Below are 23,858 nucleotides of genomic sequence, written 5' to 3' on the forward strand. Positions count from 1 at the left end.
ATGTGCTTCGAACTCTGTCTTGATTGTGTCATTCTTTCTCATCATGACCAAAATTATTTAACTAGGTCGTCTTCCCATCATTGTGGAGGCCTTCCAAGTGGTCTTTTCTGGTCCCTTGGATACAACTTGACAACTACATGGGTCCACCTGCTGTCTGTGTCATAAAAATATATTAGTAATTGTCCAGCCGAAAGTGGTTTACATCAATGAAAAGCTCCATTTTTTAACAGAAGGCACATGGCGGAGTGGTTAGGGTATTGTATGCATGATTGTAAGTCTGTGGTTTCAGTTCCCGCATTGGATGGTGTATTGTGCTCTTGAGCAAAACACTTCATTTCACATTACTTTGTGATTAGGGTTACTGGTGACTGTGATTACTTCGACATCTGATGCATAGTACACTTGTACAAGCCATGTCAATTTGATGGAGGGAAGGAAAGAGTTAATGTAGAGCATAAAAAACATTTCATTACTATTAACAAATTATCTGTGGTTGCTCAGCAAGAAATTATGGAACCCTCGTCTGTTTCTTTATGACAGGAGAGACCACATAAAAAAAAAAAAAAAAGTAGTTTGCATTACACGAACTGAGGCATGGGTAAATTGTGAGAAATATTGTGACAGTAGAGTATATATTTACTGATCTGGCCAAACACAAGCCATTTAACTGTGAAACAAAGGAATGATACCAGATTTTAGCAAGTAAGATTTGTAAGTTAGCAGAGCATGTAGCTTGTCTAGGGTGGAGGTTTTCTGACAAACACCAGCACTTTCTATCTACCAAATCCACTCACTAGGCTTCGGTCGGCCCAAGGCTATGAATTAAGTAACAGTGAAACATTGGGGTCAATGCAATTGGCTAGCCTCCTTCCCCAAAATTTCAGGCCTTGTGCCTATAATAGAAAGGACTATTATTATTATAATTACATGACTATATTTTGTTGTGTTGTAAGCTTGCTGGGCATGGAAATTTAAATAGTGCTTTCAGTAAGCCTACATGCATGGATGTATTGTCCCCTTATCTCCCAATACACCTATCCTTTTCCCTTAAATAGCTTGTAAACTTTAGAGAATTCTTGAATTTTGAGATTATCTCCTCTTCCTAAATGGAGCTGGTCTTTATTTCCATAATAATTTTAACTCAAGAATTTATGTTTGATATATCTGTATTTGTCTATGTGGTTCAAACATATGCTACTGGCCACTCTGAGTTATTTCTCAGTTTATTGTCATGTATGTATATATGAACATATAAATAATGCAAAACTGTTAAATGAATTAGGTCTGTGTAGTAAGCTGTCAAGAATGGGTGAGGTGTATGTTAAGTTCCGAGATTAATAAAATAGGGGAAAGTGTTGTGAATAGACAGATGCCTTGAAAATAATTTTTAAATGTAAATGAAAAATCATTAACATACACATACCAAAACAACAAAACAAAAAAAAAACAACAACAAAAGCAAAACAACACCTGCTAAGCTTTATATTCTAAATAAATCATGTAATAAACCTCTGGAGTTAGTAAACAGTAAGGTTAGGTGGTCGTCACAGTATCAAAATATAATATGAAATTGTTGGTCATGTTAAGTACAGTGTGAGAGAGAGGGAGGGGGGTGAGAGAGATGAAAGTGAGAAAGGGTGACTGGCAGAAACATGGAAGTTAAGCTTGAGGCCTGCAGAGGAAGGCAAGTTGGCTTTGATAATGACCCCTATCAGTGTCGGATTTAGACAGAATAATTAGTGTCTTTGTTAGGGCTATCTTAAAATAAGAAATAACAGTAAGATGTTGGGGTGGGAGACTAGGTAGGGTAGGTGACTGTGGTGGTGGTTGGGGTGGGGAAGGGTGGGGGCATAAGGTAGTGATGTGGGGGATGGTAGGAGTAAGGGCACTTGCTGCCGCTATAATTTCTATACTTGTGTCTTCACTTGAAGGGTTCTTAAGGATTTCAGGGACCAGGTGTTGCTGAAGAGAAACAAGGGCAAACTGAAGTTTAATTTAGTTGCATTAGAACACACACGTGTTGTGTGTGTGCACGTGCATGTGTTAGGTGTATGCACATGTAAGATGCATGTGCGTTTGTGTGTGTGTCTTTGTGCTGGTGTTTGTCCCACAAACTACTTGACAACCAGTGTTGGTTTGTTAACATCACTGTTACTTGGCAGCTCAGCAAAAGAGACTGAGAGAATAAATATCAGACTTTAAAAAAAAACAAAAAAAAAACACTGGGGCTAATTTCAAGGTAGTGTCCCCACATCGCCACAGTCCATTGACTGAAACCAGCAAACAAGTACAATATCTTCCCCTTTTTTCTTTTCTTTTCTTTCCCACCCTATGTCCACCTGCATTCATATGTAAACAACAAACAAAACTACCCTTTTCAAAGTTCTTGCTTCAATCAATACACCCATCTATTTAGTAGTTTGTAAGAATTCACAAGCACTGCCTCTAAATCTAGCAGAACTTTTTGATTGGTGTAGCATGATTAATATCCTGAAGTCAAAACAACAAGTCAATCCTAAGAACATTAATGCAAAATTGTCTGAAGAAGTATGCATGTTGAATTCAGGGACTCCCCTAGAGTCCATGAATAATATTTAATAATACCTTATGGATGTGGTGGGGTAGTCCCATAAAAATACATGTGCCGAAACATATGTAGCAATGCATTAATAAAAATATAAAAATCTCCATCTGTGAAATATTTATCGTTAATATATATTGTTGCTATTATGCAAAAGTGTCGTAAGTCCAAAATGTTGCCTTTTCAGAAAACGAAAAAAATAGTTTCACCATTCCACAGCAAAACTGTTGTACTACACTTTGACAATTTTTCATATCTTGACATCTGAAGCAGCTGGAAATACAATAGCTTGATCAAAAGAACTTGTTATTGCAAGCAAAAATAAATATAGGGAAAAAGAAAAAAAAAATTTGGCCAAATTTGGACATACGACAGTTTAACATAATAGCAATGATATATATATGTTAATATTTGTTTTGGTTCAGTTATAATAAAAAAACAATTTTATGTTAAACTGATGGGTTACTCTGTACTTTTGTAAAGTACAATTTATTATCCTTAAGAATGTTGACAGTGACTTCGAAGTTTCGGCCAGTTGAGCCATCATCAGACAGCAAGTCTGTTGATGGGTTAAAAGGCTGTAACTTTGAAGTTACTGTTCATAATATTCTTGTTTAAGAATAAAAGGATTTATATATAGGAGTGGCTGTGTGGTAAGTAACTTGCTTACCAACCACATAGTTCCGGGTTCAGTCCTACTGCGTGGCACCTTGGGCAAGTGTCTTCTACTATAGCCTAGAGCCGACCAAAGCCTTGTGAGTGGATTTGGTAATCGGAAACTGAAAGAAGCCCGTCATAGAAAAATGTGTATATATACACACACACACGTGTGTGTGTGTGTGTGTGTGTGTGTGTGTGTGTGTGTGTGTGTGTGTGTGTTTGCCCCTCCCCCCACATCGCCTGACAACTGATGCTGGTGTGTTTACATCTCCCTAACTTAGCGGTTCGGCAAAAGAGACCAATAGAATAAGTACTAGGCATACAAAGTATAAGTCCTGGGGGCGATTTGCTTGACTAAAGGCAGTGGTCCAGCATGGCCAGTCAAATGACTGAAACAAGTAAAAGAGTAAAAGAGAGAGTATATATGTGTGTGTGTGTGTGTGTGTGTGTGTGTGTGTGTGTGTGTGTGTGTGTGTGTGTGTGTGTGTGTGTGTGTGTGTGTAACATTTAACTTTGAAAAAAAAAAACAGGAAAAAACAGAAAACATTTAATAAGAAAGAAGAAAACCTAAATATAGACAGAGGTATGAATTGTTTAAGGATTAAACTGACTGTTGGACAGCATTGACTCAGTAAACAAGACAATCTAGAGTGAAAAACTAGAAATACAACTTCAGACTAGTGGCTGTGGAGTGTTATGTGAGGCGTGGGAGGGGGGGGGGAAACAAGTCGAAGTGGGTGTGGTGGGAGTAGAAAGAAAGGTGTTGGTTTGAAATTTGCTCGGGGGGGGGGGGGAGAAAAAAGAAAAAGCGAAATACAGAGGTGTAAAATGTTTTGCTGATAAGATTATAAGACAGTGATAGTATGAATGCACTTCTCACATAATATCTCTGGTTTGAATGATTGTTAAAATAACTCCCACAGTAAACAAACTGTGTGCATGTGTGTATAATATGTTTGCGCACATGTGTGTATATACACACACACATATGTAACCACATGGTTCCGGGTTAAGTCCCACTCTGTGGCACCTATGGAAAGTGTCCTCTACTATAGCCTCAGGCCAACCAAAGCCTTGTGAGTGGATCTGGTAGATGGAAACTGAATGAAGCCCGTCATATATGTGTGTATGTGTTTGTGTCTGTTTTTATCACCCCACCATTGCTTGACAATGAATGTTGGTGTGTTTACGTTCCTGTTGTAACTTAGCAGTTCGGCAAAAGCGACCAATAGAATAAGTTCTGGGGTCAACTTGTTTGACTAAAGGCAGAGCTCCAGCGTGGCCACAGTCAAATGACTGGAATAAGTGAAAAAGAATACACACACACACACACATAAACATATACATACATATACACATGCATACATATATGTACATATAAGCATACATACACACCTACATATATATGTATATATATATATAGATACATATATGGATGTATGTAGATATAAGAATTCAAGCCAATTCAAGAATTCACACTAGGTATGGTAGTTGTGGTGGAGGTGACGGCGGTAGTGTTTGAAGGTAATTGTGGGATGTTCCAAAAATAATACAGGGTAACTGTCACCAAAACTAGTTTTCTTTTTTTTTTTTTTTTGTGACAAATTATTTCCTTGAGTCTAAAACAAATAAACTGCTTGGGGATTTATGCTAAATGTAAAAAGAATGTTGGGAAAGATTTTAGCACTGGCCAGCAGTCGCTTCAGGTCAGCAAGTGTATGACTAGAAGCCTGAACAAGTTTACTGAGATCCGGCAGAATTCCCTTAGGAACAAACTTTCTTGGTCTGCCCTCATGTCTATCTAAGTAGGTTTACACATTTATAATTAGCATTTTAGTCTAATTGTGTTATCATTATTGTGATAAGAACAAAGGTGTCGAGTTGGCAGAATTGTTAGAAAGCCAAACACAATGCTTAGCAGCATTTTTCTTAACTCTTCACATTCTGAGTTCAAAGCTTGCTGATGCTAATTTTGCCTTTCATACCTTAAAGGTTGATAAAATAAAGTACCAGTCAAGTACTAGGATTGATGTAATTGACTTAGCCTCTCTTCATAGAATTGTGACGCTTGAACCTTGTAATGGACCAGTGATCCATTCAAGGGAATGTTGTCATGGAAATCAAGTGACAAGCCTTATGAGTTTCAGGGTTCAAGGAAAAAGAAAAAAAAAACTATCATAGACATGGGTGTGGCTGTATGGTAAGAAGCTTGCTTCCCAGCCACATGGTTCTGGGTTCAGTCCCACTGTGTGCTACCTTGGGCAAGTGCCTTTTACTATGGCCTTGGGCTGATCAAAGCACTGAGTGGATTTGGTAGAAGGAAACTGAAAGAAGCCCATCATATATATGTGTGTTTGTCTTTTGCTACCACTTGGCATCTTGACAGTCTCAGGTCAACCAAAACCTTGTGAGTGGATTTGGTAAATGGAAACTAAAAGAAACCTGTAATGTGTGTGTGTCTTTGTGCTTGCTTTCCACCACTGATTGACAACTGGTGTTGGTGTGTTTATATCACTGTAACTTAGCAATTTGGCATAGGAGACTGATAAAATGAGTGCCATGCTTACAAACAAGAAAAAAAAAACACTATTGGGGGTCAATTCATTTGACTAAAAATTCTTCAGCACAGTGCTCTGGCATGGACAGAATCTCATGTCAAACAAGTAAAAGATAAGAAATAAAAGATCAAAGTTGTTTTACATAAATCTTGTAACCCATTGCATCACTATGCTGGCACTAAAATAGGTTCTAGCTGTATACCATATAGCAATGAATCAACCACTTAGAGCTTGTTTTTTTCGTTTTTTTCAAGGGTTGTATTTGTGTGTGTCTATGTGCACAGAAGGATTTCTGAACAATCCTGAGGGATTAACAAAATACTTGCCAGTGATTACAGTTCTCTCTTGTTTATAGTGGCATGTCCATGTATTTCTATCAAGAACAACTAACACATAGAATGGGAGGTGCCTTGGAATGTGGTAATAGGAAATGATGAATCAACCATGCAGTAGTAGGTCAGGGTCAGCCCTCAATAAACTTAGTAATTCCTGTTCCAGAAACTTCTATTCTACTCTGAAACGAGCAGATAAATTTATAAAACGAATCCAAGATCTGGATTTCTTCAATATGCAAAGCAACAAGGATTTTGGTTTATATCTTTTGACAAAGACCTTATGATGTTGTTTAGTTCCAGGTGGACCTTGATTGAATAAACCTTATGATAAATGTTCCAGCTATTGCCATCCAGCATTTCTGTAAATAAGGAACTACACTGTCTTGTGTGTCCTTTTTTCTTTTACCATGGACAGTTGAGTGTGATTTGAAGGAGTTTTGTTGCAATTTATAGATCTCAGTTGCTGGTTTACGGACATTCTGAGAAGTTTACTGCTAAAAGTAAAGGTTAACTCTCAAAGAGATCTGGAATAGCTGTCCCTTGAAGCCCTCATCTCACAGGAAAGGAAAAGAGTATGTAAGGTGTAGGGGTGGGGTGGGGCAAAAAAACTGAAAGTTTTTGAAAACAAAATTGTTTTCGGAATGCTAATTTCTGTTGTATGAAACAGAAATACTAAAAAAAAAAAAAAAAAAAAAAAAAAAAATGAGGACGGGTGGGGGTAGGAAGAGGAACTACTCTTTTCTTTTCCCATGGGGGTAAAGAGCTTGGAGTAATAGCTATTCCAAAATTCTGCCAAAAACAATCTATATATAGATCCTTTGTCAGTATAGAAAAACAAATTCTAAACTGATAAAGTCGATAAATGATAAAAAAAAGAAAAAAACAACCATTTTATAGGGAAAAAAAAGACAAAGAAAAATTAAAGGGAAACACATTGGCAAAAATATGGGGAGACCTTCCAAACCAGCAGAATATTAAAAACCTAAATTAAGGTGAGAATTGGTGGATGGTCGTACAATGGATTGATTTATTATACATATTACAAGGTGACCAGCTCCACTTGAAAAGGGGAGATAATCTCAAGAGTCAAGTATTCCCCAAAATTGGCAAGCCATTAAAGAAAAAGACAGGGTTATTGCCTGGAGATAAGACAATCTGGGGTACATGTTTCTGGCTCAGTCTTCATCAACACAGCACTTGTGCAATCTTTTTCTCCAGTAGCTAAGAAACTTAGACTTATACATATAAGAGGTAGAACACATTTTTGGTCAAGGCAGTACCTCAGCATAGCCTACAGTCTGAGTGAAACAGGTAAAAGGTAAAAATTAAAAAATAATTGCAACATTGGTGGTTGGCACTCCGTCGGTTACGACAACGAGGGTTCCAGTTGATCCGATCAACGGAACAGCCTGCTCGTGAAATTAACGTGCAAGTGGCTGAGCATTCCACAGACACGTGTACCCTTTATGTAGTTCTCGGGGAAATTCAGCGTGACACAGAGTGTGACAAGGCTGGCCCTTTGAAATACAGGTACAACAGAAACAGGAAGTAAGAGTGAGAGAAAGTTGTGGTGAAAGAGTACAACAGGGTTCACCACCATCCTCTGCCGGAGCCTCGTGGAGCTTTAGGTGTTTTCGCTCAATAAACACGCACAACGCCCGGTCTGGGAATCAAAACCGCGATCCTACAACCGCCATTTCGCTGCCCTAACCGCTGGGCCATTGCGCCACCATTATATGGAATGATAAACTCAAATCGAGAGAGAGAGAGGAGCTGTTACAACAAACTTTAGTACTCAGTAGGCCAAAATTGGTGACTGGTTGTTGCTGTTATTTCATGTGAACACTGCTTAATAGATATTTGAGGGACAATGTATAAAGACCACAACAGCCGCATTACATCATAAACTCCTCTGTGTAGAGAAATTTTCAAGGGAAGGAAGCAGGGGAGGGGGGCATTACAAATAGACCCTCTCAAAAGCCAGATTCTCCTCCACTCATTCTCCACCACACGCAACACATACAAACACCACTACCACCACCACCACCACCACCACCGAAACTTGCTAAACTTTAGTCACAGTCAGATCATTCTGAATTTCACAGTACTTCTCTACTCATCCTTCCTGACAATGAGATTCTCAATGGCAACTTGATCTGAGGAAAGGGAGGGGGGAGAGAGAGAGAGCGAGCGAGAGAGAAACAGAGAAAGAAAAAAGACATAGAGAGGGGGAAGCAGAAACAGTCAGAAGCATGCAAGTCGGCTTCTTCCTCTTCCTACCTCCCTATCTGCTGTGAAGGACTCTACACTCCTCCACCACCTCTGCCTCGAACTGGCAGCCAAACACCAACAGAAGTAGCAGTCGTAGTAGCAGGGTAAGTAGAGGAGTGTTAACCCCACCACCACCAACAACAGCACCACCTCTTCCCTCCTCCCTATAACACCTCAACTGGCTACCATGACAACTAAACTTAAACCTCTCCTGTGTTGCTGATAAGAGAGAGGAAGAGAGGGAAGGAAAGAGAGAGAGATAGAGAAAGGGTGGTGGCAGTGGTGGTGGTAACAGTGTGGATCTGATACCCTGGCCAAGAAACATTTTGTTTTCACAGGTGTCACTTCCACTACATATGGGTGAGTACTTGAGTGAGTGAGTATGTGTGTGTATGTAGGTGTGTGAGTACTTGTGTCTCTATATATATATATATAAAACATACGTGTGTGTGTGTGTGTGTGTGTGTGTGTGTGTGTGTGTGTGTGTGTGTGTGTGTATATATATATATATATACATACATACATACACACACAGAGTTAAGTATACAGTTCATCTTTATCTGTATCAGTGTACACATATACGCATGTAACCACATAACTGTGTGAGAGTATGTGTGTGAATGCCAAACAGAAGTGTAAGAAAGTGTGTGTGTGTGTGTGTGTGTGTGTGTGTGTGTGTGTGTGTGTGTGAAACAGAAGCTATAACACGAAGTAGGACAGTACCAACTCCAACACTTTGAACACATAATTAACGCCACCCACCATGGCTTCTCCAGATTTCAGCAGTTACAATGTTGGGAAGCTCTTTGTGGTCACTAGACTTGCTAGTTATAGCAGCCAGAAATATCTTATCTGGACACAGGAGTCAAGAAATACACAAAGTGGAGAGGGGAGGAGACCATAGTTGCAACTCCAGTGATTCTGTCTAGCTATCTATCATCTACTTGTTCCAGTCACTGGATTGCAGCCATGCTGGGGCACCACCTTGACAGGCTTAGCTAAATAAATTGACCTCAGTACTTTTTTGTTTAGTTTTATAAGTTTTGTGGGTTTTTTACGTCAGTCTCTTTTGCTGAACTGCTAGTTTATGGAGGACAATGATTATTAAGGAGAGTGAGTAGGTCAAGGGAGAAAACACAAACACATAAGCACATATATATATGGGTAGCTTCATACAGTTTCTGTCTACCAAATTTACTTAAAAGGTATTGGTTGACATGGGGCTAAAGGTGCTGCACACTAAGACTGAACCAAGAGTGACATGGTGGCAAAGCAAGCATTTTAATCACATGGCCACAACTGTATCAACTTTTATTACTGTTGTTTCGGTGGCTATGCTGGAGCACTGCGTTGAGTTGAACAAATCGACTCCAGGACTTATTCTTTGTAAGCCTAGTACTTATTCTATTGGTCCCTTTTGCTGAACTGCTACATTGGTTGTCAAGCAATGGTGGGGGGACAAACAGACACACAAATACATACATATACGTGTGTGTGTCTGTGTATATATATATATATATATATATATATATATATATATATATATATATATATACACTAGCTGTTTTTCCTGGTTTCACCCGGGTAGTTTGGTTGATGTTGCTGTAAAACCTGCTATCTTCTAAATATTTACCTCATCTTTGTATTCAAACACCAAAAATAAAGGTTAAAAAAAAAAAAATATTTTAAGAAAACAAAAATTAATAAAAAAAGAATAAAACCCAAATTAATAAAAATGTTAAGTTGCGGATAGCTGTAGTAACTGGAGGTTTCAGTAAACACACACCCCTTTTACATACACACACCCCTTTTACATACACACACATATAGCCATAGAGTTATTGTTTTCAGCGTACAATTTTCATCATCCCACTACCAAGTATGACATCACCCCTTTCTTCCTTATTCATCTATTACCCCTTCCTTTCTCGTTCATAAACACAAGAGTATCATTATAGTAGATTATCTTAGTAACCATGGGAACTATGAAAAAAATACAAAGCCCAGCAACACCACCAGATCATTCTACACATCTTAGTGGTAAGAGTATTCACCTCACAATCATAAGGCAATATGTTGTGTCCTTGAGCAAGACACTTTATTTCACATTGCACCAGTTCACTCAACTGGCAAAAATGAGTTGTACCTGTTATTCAGTTACATTCTGTGTCACACCTGAATCTCCCCGAGAACTATGTTAAGCTTGTGTATGTCTTTGGAGTACTCAACCACTTGCATGTTAATTTGCTAAGCAGGCTGTTCCACTGATTGGATCAACTCAAACATTTGTCATAATCACCAGAGTGCTATTTTTCTTTTTATCTCTCTAGTTATCTGTCTGTCTATCTACCAATCTACACATACACACATACCATAACAGGCATAAACATGAATTTATGACTGCATGGCTGTCTAGATATGTGTGTATTGTTGAAAAGTGGTAGTGAGTTGTTATAACCAACTCTTAAAAGACTAATGTAGACAATAAAAAGTTTCATCTTGTAAATCCTTGGCAAATAACTGCACTTTACAGCAAGAAATGGTAGCTTTGGTAATGTTCTTCATTCACCAGCTGGTGCCAGATGGAAGCACTCATTTCCTTTGGGTTAAAAAAAAACCCAACAAAAAACAAAGAAATATAAAAAAAAATAGTGGCTACATGAGAGTTGTACGGATATTCAGGATGTGAAACAGAAGTTCGATGGCCTTAAGGTTTGATGTTTTGCAAGATGAGAGGGCAGAGTTCTACAAATAATGTAACCACTCAAAGTTAGTGCTGTAAATGACAGTGGTGATGTTGATGGTTGTGGTGAGGCTAATGATTGTGATGGTTGGTGGTGATGATGATGCTGATGGTTATGGTGACGATGATGATAGTGATATTGATGGTTAGGAAGTAAGCTTCTTAATTACACGGCCATGCTTTTATCTTATTTGTCATTAGAGTGCGGCCATGCTGGGGCAGCACTTTCAAGTATTTTTGACGAATGAACTGACCCCAGTACTTCTATTTTTAAGCTTGGTATTTGTTCTATTAGTTACTCTTGCCGAACTGCTAAGTTACAGGGATGTAAACACACGAACATCAATTGTCAAGTGGTGGTGAGGGAGACATGCACACAAACACAAAGACATGTACACAGATGCAAATGTACAAACGACAGGATTTTTCCAGTTACTGTCTACCAAATCCATTCACAAGGGTTTGGTTGAACCAAGGCTATAGTAGAAGACACTTGCCCAACGTGCCACACAGTGGGACTGGACACAGAAGCACATGGCTGGGAAGCAAGCTTCTTACCACACAGCCATTTGTATTCTATACAATATGAATTGGCTTCAAATTTTGGTACAAAGCCAGCAGTTTCAGTGAAGGGGCTAGGTCAGTTATATCACCCCCGCCTTGTACTCAACTGGCACTTATTTTATTGACCCAGAAAGTATGGAAGGCTAATTTGAGCTTGGTGGGAACTGAACTCAAACATAAAAGCAGACGGAATGCTACTAAGTATTTTGTCCAGCGTGCTAATGATTCGGCCAGCTCACCACCGCTGCTCAACAACCAGTGTTGGTTTGTTTATATTCACATAACTTAGCAGTTTGGTAAAAAGAGTCCGACAGACTAAGTACCAGGCTTTAAAAAAAAAAGTGAAAATAAGCACTTAAGGGTGATTTGTTCGACAAAAATCCTTCAAGGTACTGCCGAAGCATGGCCACAGTCCAATGGCTAAAACAAGGAAAAGCTAAAGTAATAAACACAACAAAATATAATAAAATAAAATAAAATAAATAAATGAAATAATTAATTAATAAATTTGAATACGAAAATGTATTTTTCGTCAATGACAAAAATAGTCTCTAAGACAAGTTAAGAAATAAATGGTCAGAATAAATAGCATTGATTTGCAGAAGAGAATGTCAGCTTTTGTCTGGGTAGTGAGTGTAACAATTTTATACATAAATAAATCAACCATCTCTCTCTCTCTCTCTCTCTCTTGCCTTATCCATCTCCCCCCACCCTTGCTTTACTGCCAATCAATGGTGGTAGTACAAATTGGAATTAATTTTAATGAATGTGAACATCTCAGCGAAGGAAATATAAATTTGTGTATATGGAGGAGATAGTGGGGGGAAAATTTGATTAGATGACAAAGTAGAAAACTAGTAGGCAATGAAAATTGTACAAGTTGTTGAGTCACTACAGTGTCGGGGAGTGGGGGGGAGTGGGGGGGGGGGCTCATTGAGCGAGAGAGAGAGAGAGAGAGAGAGAAAGAGAGAGAGAGAAAGAGAGAGAGAAAGAGACTGTGAAGAAGAAGAGAGGAGATTTCATGTGTGTATGTATGTGCCTATCAATCACACAAGAACTGGCACTCCGTCGGTTACGACGATGAGGGCTCCAGTTGATCAAATCAACGGAACAGCCTGCTTGTCAAATTAACATGCAAGTGGTTGAGTACTCCACAGACATGCATGTCCTTAATGTAATTTTCAGGGAGATTCAGTGTGATACAAAATGTGACAAAGCTGACCCTTTGAATTACAGGTACAACTCAATTTTGCCAGTTGAGTGGACTTGAGCGACATGAAGTAAAGTGTCTTGCTTAAGGAGACAATGTGCCCCCCCAGCTATTGAACTCATAACCTGACCAACTTGGGCCAAATATCCTAACCACTTAAATATCCAAATATCCTAACTAAATTCGGGACCTTCATCCACAGCAAAATATTTTTTTATAAATTATGAAAACTCATACTGGCCAAAAATCTTCAAAACTCTTTTTCTGTAAGCAAAACCGTTGTCAGTAGGTCAAGCCTATAATGCTATGTTGATGAGAACCAATGTTAAAACACGACCATAGTTGTCCCATTGCTTGCAAAATCAGACTTTCCCTACTCTTCCTCCATTGACGATTGAATTTTCTAACACATGAAACTTTGATAACTTAGCAAGATTGATGCCAATATGTACAAATTATATCAGTTCCAATATATTTAGATACTTACACATCCACACGATATGTGTGTGTGAGTATACTGCAGTTTAGCAAGTTTTCAATGATATATCTGCTTTAAACATCATACAAAGATTACAATTTTTAACTAATACAGCTGCCATCGCTAATAATGTATGTGTGTGTGTGTATATGCATATATATATATATATATATATATATATATATATATATATATAGAGAGAGAGAGAGAGAGAGAGAGAGAGAGGGAGAGAGAGGGAGAGAGAGAGAGAGAGAGAGAGAGAGAGAGAGAGAGAGAGAGAGAGAGAGAGAGAGAGAAATATATATACACACACACATATATAGTAGTGTTTATCGCCACTCTAATGTGGGTGTTCTCTAAGGGATGACAATACTGCTGTTTTAAACCCAGGAAGACATCTCCTTCAGCTGGTTTATTCAATGTGCTTTCTGCACTTGATATTTATTGCAAGTGGTAGATAACTTCTGCCACCCTAGCTTCGAAACCACCAGACCAAGTGATTTCAATGTTCTTGGATCTCTTTGGTGGAGGGCACTCATTTGCCAGGCATGGCAGCAGTTTAATCTTGCTTGTAATACATGTAGAAAATACAGTGTCATACAATCACTGATTTTGTAGCTAGGAAACTAGTCCATTAGAAAACCCCTGTTTGTGATGGAAGCAGTATATGAACTAAAAGGTAGTGTATATTGCCGCTTTAATATGCATATGTATGTGTGTGTGTTTGTGTGTGAATGAATAAATGATTGTGTATATTTGCATATATAACTCTTTAAAAATATAACTCAATGTTTGTAGATACATATACATGCATTTTTTTCTATCTCTTAATCTGTCTATATATATATATATATATATATATATATATATATATATATATATATGTATATAATTTACTGACATATATAGGGAGGAAAGGAGAAGTACGAGGAAGGGGGAGACAATGAAAAGAAGAAAGAACAGAGATGGGTGTGGGAGAAGGAAGGCAACTCAATAGCAGATACAGTTAAATTAAAATTTATCACCTATCTGACCTCTGACCCAGTTGTGCCCTGCCACCTCCTCCACCCAACCCATAACTAACCACAGTGCAGAGTCCCTAGTTTTTTCTTTTTTCTATGTCAGCTTACTGTCAGCCTAATTTGAAGACAGTTAAGTAACAATTATGGAACAATTACACGCACTGTGCAGCACTAAAGAGAAACAAGCCCATTCGAAATTGTTTATACACACATGAAGATATATACACACATGGATATACACACACATAGATAAACTGAAATTCAAGTCAGTCAACAAAGAACTCGGGGAAATGTATAAATAGAGACTTTTCCCATTAATGTGTCTGTTAGTGAGCGAACGTGTATGTATGTATGTATGCATGTACATGCACGTGCACATGCAAAGAAAAATAAAACTCAGACAGACACACACGTGCAGGTGTGGAGATGATTGTTTTACACTGGAAGATTTTAAAGTAACACAGGCACAATTTCAGTACAAGTTAGAAACGAGCTCAGACAGAGTGATATGGTGTGATGAAGTGAGCAAGATGTGTGCCAGTGAGTGTGTGTATGTGCGCGTGCATGTAATGTGTTGCAATGGGTTATGTTATGCGCACACAGTCAGGTGTGTGTGTGTGTGTGTGCAACTGACATCAGTTATTTTGAATGCACCAGGAGAACTCTAAAACAATATTGTTTGAAAGCAACAACAGAGCAATGTTAATTAGTCTGTAAGCAAGTTAAATTAGACCCTGGGTACTTTCTTATGATTGACAGCCAATTTGTAATTTACTCAAGGTGCAGGCATGGCTGTGTGGTAAAAAGTTCGCTTCTCAAACCACATGGTTTTGGGTTCAGTCCTGTTGCATAACACCCTAGGAAAGTGTCTCCAACTATAACCTAAGACTGACCAAAGCTTTGTGAGTGGATTTGGTGGCTGGAAACTGAAAGAAGCCAGGCCTTTGCTTTTTTTCTTTCTTGGTGATGTAGTGATAGCTACTATTTGAGTGGTTGGCGTTAGGAAGGGCATCCAGCTGTAGAAACTCTGCCAGATCAGATTGGAGCCTGGTGCAGCCATCTGGTTCGCCAGCCCTCAGTCAAATCGTCCAACCCATGCTAGCACGGAAAGCAGATGTTAAACGGTGATGATTTCATTATGACAATATAACAGGATTTTAAAAATATCGAATGGATATAGGTGTCCACTGAAGTTATGTTATGCACACACAGTCAGGTGTGTGTGTTTGAAAGCAACAACAGAGTAATATTAATTAATCTGTAAGTAAGTCCCAACCCATCATCTCACCATATAAAGCTGCTTCCCACCTCACCTGCAGTTTCAGGGTTTGTAACCTTGCAAGCCACATGGTAACCTTACTAGGGCTGATGGCAAATAAAAAGCACACAGTATATGATGGAAAGTGGTTGGCATAAAGGAAGGGTGCCCAGTCATAGAAACCATGCTAAAGCAGACACTGGAGCACAATGCAATTCTTGGACTCACTGGGTCCTGTTAAGCCATCGAAAACATGTCAGCAAGGACACTAAATGATGTTGACCACGATTTCTGTATTAATTTCATATTTATTCATTATTTTAATTTTTTTTTGTGTTCGGCATAAAATCAATACAAACACACACACACACACACACACACACACACACACACTCTCTCTCTCTCTCTCTGAAAGTACATTTTAATGAAACGAGGAATGGAAAAACATAAAAGCAACTTTTGGGGAAAAATACATAAAAGAACAGGAACAAAAGTGTTTCTTTTTTTTTTGAGCAAAAAGAAATAAACTGCTAAAAAAATTAAATGGTAGGTGAGGGTAAGCAAAAACAATGTAAAGTAGAACTCTGTGGTGGTGAGGGCAAAGAGATGGAGGTGTATACAATAGAAAACTGTTCAAGTGTTTAGTGAGATTTAGAGGTATAAAGTGAATTAAGTAGTTTGTATGTGCATGATGTATGTATATGTGTGTGTATATGTGTATGTGCTACAGTGACAAAAAGTGAGGAGAAATTTTGGGAACTGCTATGAACATTTAAAGCTGTCTCAAGTGAAAGCAGCAGCAATATTGAGCAGGTAGAATAATAATGATGATGATAAAAAGAACTGGTGGATGGTGAGAGTTGGTGGAGAATAATATTGCTGACTGTTCTCAATTTAGGGGGAGGATTGTTTGGTAATGTGTACGTGCGCTTGCGTACATGTGTGATTTTTATTTTATTTTATTTTTTATTTTTAATCAATTCAGAAAAGATAAAACAGAAACAAGAAGAATTGTCTTTCAGATTAAACAGATAAAGAAGAAAAAAAAAACAACGGAAAGAAAAAGAGATAAATTGTATTGATTGCAAATAGAAGGTAAAAAAAAGATAAACAAAAAACAAAAAATAAACAATTCATTGCATTTCATGTGCTTTTGTGTGTTTATGTGTATATGTACAAGTGTGTGTGTGTGTGTGTGTGTGTGTGTGTAAAAATTTAATGTAAATATTTCTATTGCCTTCCTCCACACTCCACCAACCACCACCACAAGGGTTCTTAGAATCCAACACTTTTAGATCTGATTTCTTAGTAGGAAGTGGATAAGAAATGAATCTCCTACTGGATAAGATGCCAGTCTATTGTGCAAATCATATACCAGTCCTTTTGTGTTAATTAGGTGAACTTGAAGCATGTTTCTAATGAAGCGTAATATATTCATCCAACCTATACCAGCATGAGTTGGATGAAGCATAATGTATTCATCCAACTCATGCCAGCAATGACACAAATGGACATAAAGACAAACAAAATACATACATGCGTTTATGTATACACGCAGAAGAACAATTTTGAATCAAAATCTGTAAAATACACTCGTTAACAAACTCTATCTGACCTGGAACAGTCTGTAATATTGTCTTCCATTGATGCCCACCACCCTTACTTCTTCCCATTATTGTTTTACCATGTTAGAACAATAGTGTGTAGGGTATAGCTGTGTGTGTGTGTGTGTGTGTGTGTGTGTGTGTGTTTTTGAATGAATACATATCTGCCTTCATATTTGACACTGCTTGGCAAAACACTGTCTGTATCTATGCCGTTATCTAGCAGTGCAATAAATAGGTATTGCTGAAATATGTACTGGGTGTGAAGGCTTGTGGCTCAGTGGTTAGGATATTTGGCTTACAGTCATAAGGTCCTGGGTTCAATTCCTGGCTGTGTGTAGTGTCTTTGAGCAACGCACTTTATTTCCCGTTAAAAACGAGTTGTACCTATATTTCAAAAACCAGCCTTGTCACATTCTGTGTCAATCATCCTGAGAGCTACATTATGGGTACATGTGTATCAGCCACTTGCACATTAATTTGATAAGCAGGGTGTTCCATGGATTGGATCAACTGGAACTCAACATAACTGGAAGAGTGTCAGTACAGTGGGGGATGTGACTGACTGAAGCTCTTCAAGGTGGTACTCCAGCAAGAGTACCATATCTATCAAGTGGTGGGTATTAAGTTTGGCATAGCCCGGGTTAATACTGGTTGAATCCAATCTTAATGCATACTGATCTGGCAATTCCATAGAAGCACATAAAAGAGCAAGATTAGCACTAAATCAGTGGTTCTTCCCTTGATTACCATTTTATTCTGGTGGACCTGATAGACATTCAGTGTTTAAAAACTAGGTGGCGAGGTGGCAAAAACGTTAGCACACCGAGCGAAATGCTTAGTGGTATTTCGTCTGTCTTTACGTTCTGAGTTCAAATTCTGCCGAGGTTGACTTTGCCTTTCAACGTTTCGGGGTCAATAAATTAAGTACCAGTTGCGTATTGCGGTTGATCTAATCAACTGGCCTCCTCCCCAAACAATTTCGGGCCTTGTGCCTAGAGTAGAAAAAATGTTTAAAAACTAGTATTATAAGATACTTCTTTCATAATTCCTATTTTGAATTTTACATGTTCTCTTGTGTAAATTTGCAATAGCACTCTCCCTGAGAGAACATGTTTCAATAACCAGAAACCTGTTAAACATTGTAAAATATTAGACAAACAACTTAGCTGTTTATTGTTTCTTGCAATAAATACATCCAAATCAAAATTTTTCGGTGGGCTCTTGAAATACTGCTGTGGATCCCCAATTTACTATTTTGCTTGCTTGGAGCCCACCAAAATCTTATATGGACCCTGGTTGAGAACCACTGCTCTAGCAGGACAAATATGACTGAAGTGATCAACCATTAGTTTTAATGAGAATTAAATTAAAAGAATTTTGGCATGAGAATGTTTTGTAAAACAATATGTAAGTGAAACTTAGAACATAAAACAGCTAATAATTATCTCATAAATATGAGACAAAAGAATAGCAACAAGTACAAAGGAATAGCTTTGCTTATTATTATTATTATTATTATTATTATTATTATTATTATTATTATTGTTATTGTTATTGCTATTTCAGAGAGTAGTTAAACCAAGAATCCACTTCAAAAGTTTGCAAGAACATAAGAGCTGCTAAGATAAGGAAAACAGAAAATGGTTTTTAAAAGGAATTCTAAGAAAATATGAAAAAAATGGAAAGAGAAAAAAAGAGGGTGTGCAGAGTTGAGAGAGAAAGAGAGATGGGGGAAGGGGTGCATGGAGTTTTGAGTTGTGTATTTTGTGAGTGAGATGGTGTGGAAGTTGTTAGAAGTTACCAGCTTGTGTTGGAAGGAACAAACAATCCAAGCAAAAGACAAAGGGAAGAGAAAATAACTGGTATGAAGATGTAGTGACAGATATTTTTCACATGTGTGTCTGTGTGTGTGTGTGAATACTACACATATGGAGAGAGAAAGAGGATGGAGGAGAGAGAATCAGGGTGGTTAGGTTTGTTTGGAAGGAGGTAGTGTGGTGGTGGTAGTGGTGGTGATAATAGTGGAGAGGTATAGGTGGATGGGATCAAAGCAATATCAGACAGTAGTCTGTAGGGCTGCCCAAATGAGCTGATTTTTGTGCCAAACATTTCAACATGTGATACTGCTTACTGTTGGTGGTCACTGATTAATGGCAAGCACACACACACACAGAGTCTGAGAAAACAGTTGGAAAACTTTAAAAAAAAAAAAGCAACCCCCCCCCCCCCCACCAAAAAAAAAAACAAAGGCTCCATCCCTTCACCCATTTCTAACTCAAGCTGGCTGTTTATTTATTTATTTTTTTCCCTTAGACTTTTCAGAAGATTCTTATTTTCAGTGAAAACAAGATAAAGAAAAGCTGATTTGAAAGGAAATTTAGCATTTGTCTTTAGTTTAAATTTCTTATTTTTAGTTCAAGTTTCTTTTATGAGAGTTGCCAGCAGCATTTTTCAAGAATTTTAAATTAGTTCTGCAGGTCTTATTTACAGTTCAAGTTTGGTAAATAAATAAAAAAAAGTAATCATATACACACACACACAAAGAGAGAGAGATGGGGTGTTGTATATTTCTCTAAGCTTGAAGTATTGACAGGTGTTGGGAGTGGTCGAATTCCTTACAAAAGGCTTGAAAACCTTTGAATTTTTAAATTGTCCCCAGGGAATCATGGCCAGCTGACTAAATAGAAGACTAATTTCCTGCAACTGTGGCCATCACACAACATGGACATTAAGCTATCTTTAGCAAAAGTCAAAAGATGAATTCAAGTGTTTGATTGTAGAAAAAGATCTTTCAAAAGCAGTTTCGACTGATTTGCTGACATCTTTTACTGCAACCATGCTGGAGCATCACCTTAAACCTTTAGCATTCAAGTTACTCTGTCAAGTGCAATGATTTTTCATTCACATTGTTTTCCATTAATTTTGCATTTATTTTGTGACTGTATATGTTTAGAACAGCATTGAAGGATAAGTGTGATAGGCTGGATCTGGCTGGTTAGAACATAAAACAGGTAACATATCTGGACCAGATATGGCTGGTTTAAATGCTAGGAGGTTAAAGAACTTTAGTCAAATAAATCGACCCCAGTACATTTCTTTAATGCCTGGTACTTATTCTATTGGCATCTTTTGCCGAATTGCTAAGTCACAGTGATATAAACACACCAATACCAGTTTTCAAATGGTGATGTGGGACAGACAGACACAAAGATACACACACATTGGGCTTCCTTTAGTTTCTGTCTACCAAATCTACTCACAAGGCTTTGGTCTGCCCAAGGCATCAACCAGTGGGACTGAACCTGGAAACATGTGCTTGGGAAGCAAACTTCTTACCACACAGCCACACCTGCAATTCTATTAACTACACAAGAGTCAGTTTACACTCAAGACTGACTTCCAATTAAGAAATAGGACATTAATCCTTTTGACACTTATCTAAGACTGCTTTTGGTTCAATGATACAAACAACCTGTTTAATCCTTTAGCTTTTAACCTGGCCACAATCAACCCAAAATATTCTACCTATTTGATGCTCAAGCTGGTCAGGTCTTGTCTCTCACACCTAACCTACAATGTCATTCTAAGAATAAACAATAACCCTCATCAAAATCTGGGAGCTACAAAATAATATATAATGATATCGAAACAATGAGAGTAAATCAGCATTTCGCTTGACAGAATAATCTGAATGCAAAAGAGCTAATGTGATTTAAACTGAAACTTGCCTTTATCATGTTACTCTGTTTCAAATGCCATTTTAATAATGGCAAAGTTATTTTATTTAAATTCTTTATTATTTTCTAAATAAATTAAAAATGGAGGCAGTGTAGTTTAACAGAAATATGGTAACGGAAAATGAGAAATTAATATAATTTTTAAGGGTCTTTCAGAATTAAGTTTATATTACTGCATCACACACACACAAACTAGATGATAAGTAGAAAATAAGTAATGTTTTAAACGTATTAAAGTTTTAATGAATTCATCATAGATTTATGCAGTATCTTTAGAGAATAAACATTGACATTGAGTTTATCAGTAAAAACTGGAAAGTACACACACACACACACAGAAAATATATACATACACCTGTATGTATTCACATACATATATACACACACACATTTCCTATACACAGCAACACACGCATTCATATACATACATATACAGATATGTAATACACACATGTAAGTTGATAAGCCATATCTTCATCTAAATGATCAAATCAACATTCTTAGGCTTACTAATAAGACCAAACAACAGCAACAAGAAGAAGTCCAAGTCCAAATAGCAGTGTATTACTACTACTACCGCCACTACCACCACTACCACCAGCAGCAGTAGTAGTAGTAATAGTACATCAGTAGAGATTAGATAAGAGAAAAACAGATCAAATCAGGCTGGAGGTTCATGTTTTAATTTACTGGTTTGGAAGTGAAAGGCCAACGGAAAAAGTTCTAATAATACATTACTAAATCAATGACTCATACTTCAGACCTCGACCTCCTCTTTAATTCAGCTCTTCTCTCATTACAAGTATATATAAACAATTACAATCATGTCTAATCCTATACACTAGATTGATTGCTCTGGCAAGATTTATTATATTATAATGCATTTTCAAAGACTCATCAGTTTTTGTGTTCATTCGTGAAACCATATTCCTCAATCATAGCTTTATCTTGTATCATGATCAACTTGAGATTATTTCTTTAATTCGTCCAGTCCTAACATTTCTGTCCACACAAAACAAACTCTTCCAACCCAAAAGCTACTCTACCAAACACATTGGGTTATCTTATATGAATTTAAATACTGCATTTCTAAGCACGCTGAATGACATCTGTGATCGTGTCTATCCTGCTCTTGCTTGTCTTGCATGACAGTGGACACCCTTCCCTCTTCATTTCATCTTTAACCTCTCCATCATTGCTTTATATGCAGAAACCGTTTAAGAAATTTGGTAATTATGCATTTGACATGAACAGGAAGAAATGCAAAGAATTGTGAAGGTCAGTCAGCTCCATCTATCCATCCTAATTATGATATTAATGCAAACATGGACTGAAGGCTTAAATTGATGAGAGAAAGGCTTACTTGCCAACATTAGTTATGCATGACATCTGTCTCAAACTTTAATTATAGCACTGTTACTCAGAGTAGTTATAGCAATGGTGTTTAGAATAGTTTTAGTATTAATAATAGTTATAATACTGATATAAGAGTGCTTATAATACTGGTATTAAGAGTGATTATAGAGGTGATAGGAGAGAAGCAGTAGTACTGATATAAGGACCTTTATCTTCTACCATCTACTTGTTTCAGTTAGTAGACTGTAGCCATGCCAGAAGAATTTTTTAGCTGAATGAATCGACCCAGGTACTTATTTTTTCTTGAAGCCTGGTACTTATTCTATCAGTCTCTTTTGCTGAACCACTAAGTTACAGGACTGTAAACATACCAACACCAGTTGTCATGCAATGGTGGACACTGTCTACCAAATTCCTTCACAAGGCTTTGGTCAGCCAAAGGCTTTAGTGGAAGACACTTGGCCAAGATTCCATGCAGTGGGACTGAACCCAGAACCATGTGGTTGAGAAGGAACTTCTTACCACACAGCCACAAATGTTTGTAGGATCAATACTAGAGTAGTCATAAATCTATGGTCAGCTCCATGTCTTAAACTTGTGGCTTTTACCATATTTTAATCCCTGCAGCTACCTGCAACACCTAAAATCCGTGATAACAAACCCAAACTTCTTTATTCCTCAACCCGTCTCAATAAATGTCTTGAGTAGGGAGTTTTATGGGAGGGAAGGGACGTCTGTCTGCATTTTAATTTTAAGAAAGTTTAGTAACCAACAAGGCATGTTTTGAATGAAATACAATTAAATCCTGTTATAAGCAATTCATTTACAGACAACAATAGGGATTATTGCAAGTTAGTCATAAAGATAACAGGATTAACTAAATGACATGCAACATTTGAAATTAAAATGAACAGCAAAAATAAAAAAAAGGAGTCATAAAGTGTCTACTCACAAGTGAAGTTGTTCAAGACTATAATTCTTTCCAAAATATGGCATTTCAGCAAGGTTATTATAACTAAGTTTCCTGCAAAGAAATAACAAAAGGAATAAAATTTAAAATATAAAAAAAAGTAGCAGAATTTATTTAAATACATACTGTATATGATGGCATAACCCTACCCCAAGAAAAACATACAGGTATATTAGATGCACCTTAATTCCAGTAGTGCATATTCAGAGAAAAAGAAAGTTTTTAGTTCATTAACTCATAACCTTTTAAGCATTCGAACTGGCCATACCAGGCCCAAATATTCATGTTTTGTGTTCAAACTGATCAGATCAGGCCTCTCACAACTATCCTGCAATGTCATTCTAAAAGTAAACAATTATATCATTGAAATCTGAAATCTATGAGATGATGCATGAATAATTCAAAACAATTTGAATGAATAAGCACTACATATGATGGAGTAATGTGAATGTTAAAGGGTTAAGCATTCCGATTACTGCCAAACGTAATGTTTATTCATTCATATTGT

General features: G+C 37.4%; 1 protein-coding gene across 2 annotated transcripts in view; it reads right to left on the reverse strand.

Moving 5' to 3' along the window:
* The window catches only part of LOC106876991 (uncharacterized), a 616,967-nt gene extending 593,569 nt beyond the window's left edge, over positions 1-23,398 (reverse strand). For both annotated transcript variants that reach the window (XM_089360189.1, XM_089360188.1), the window contains exon 1: positions 23,333-23,398. In XM_089360189.1, the coding sequence (XP_089216315.1) occupies positions 23,333-23,376 (44 nt within the window). In that variant the 5' untranslated portion in view covers positions 23,377-23,398. The remainder of the gene's footprint in view (positions 1-23,332) is intronic.
* Positions 23,399-23,858: the final 460 nt, after the last annotated feature.

The sequence above is a fragment of the Octopus bimaculoides genome, chromosome 11, assembly GCF_046866305.1.
Source record: "Octopus bimaculoides isolate indiv1 chromosome 11, ASM4686630v1, whole genome shotgun sequence".
NCBI classification, from domain to species: domain Eukaryota; kingdom Metazoa; phylum Mollusca; class Cephalopoda; order Octopoda; family Octopodidae; genus Octopus; species Octopus bimaculoides.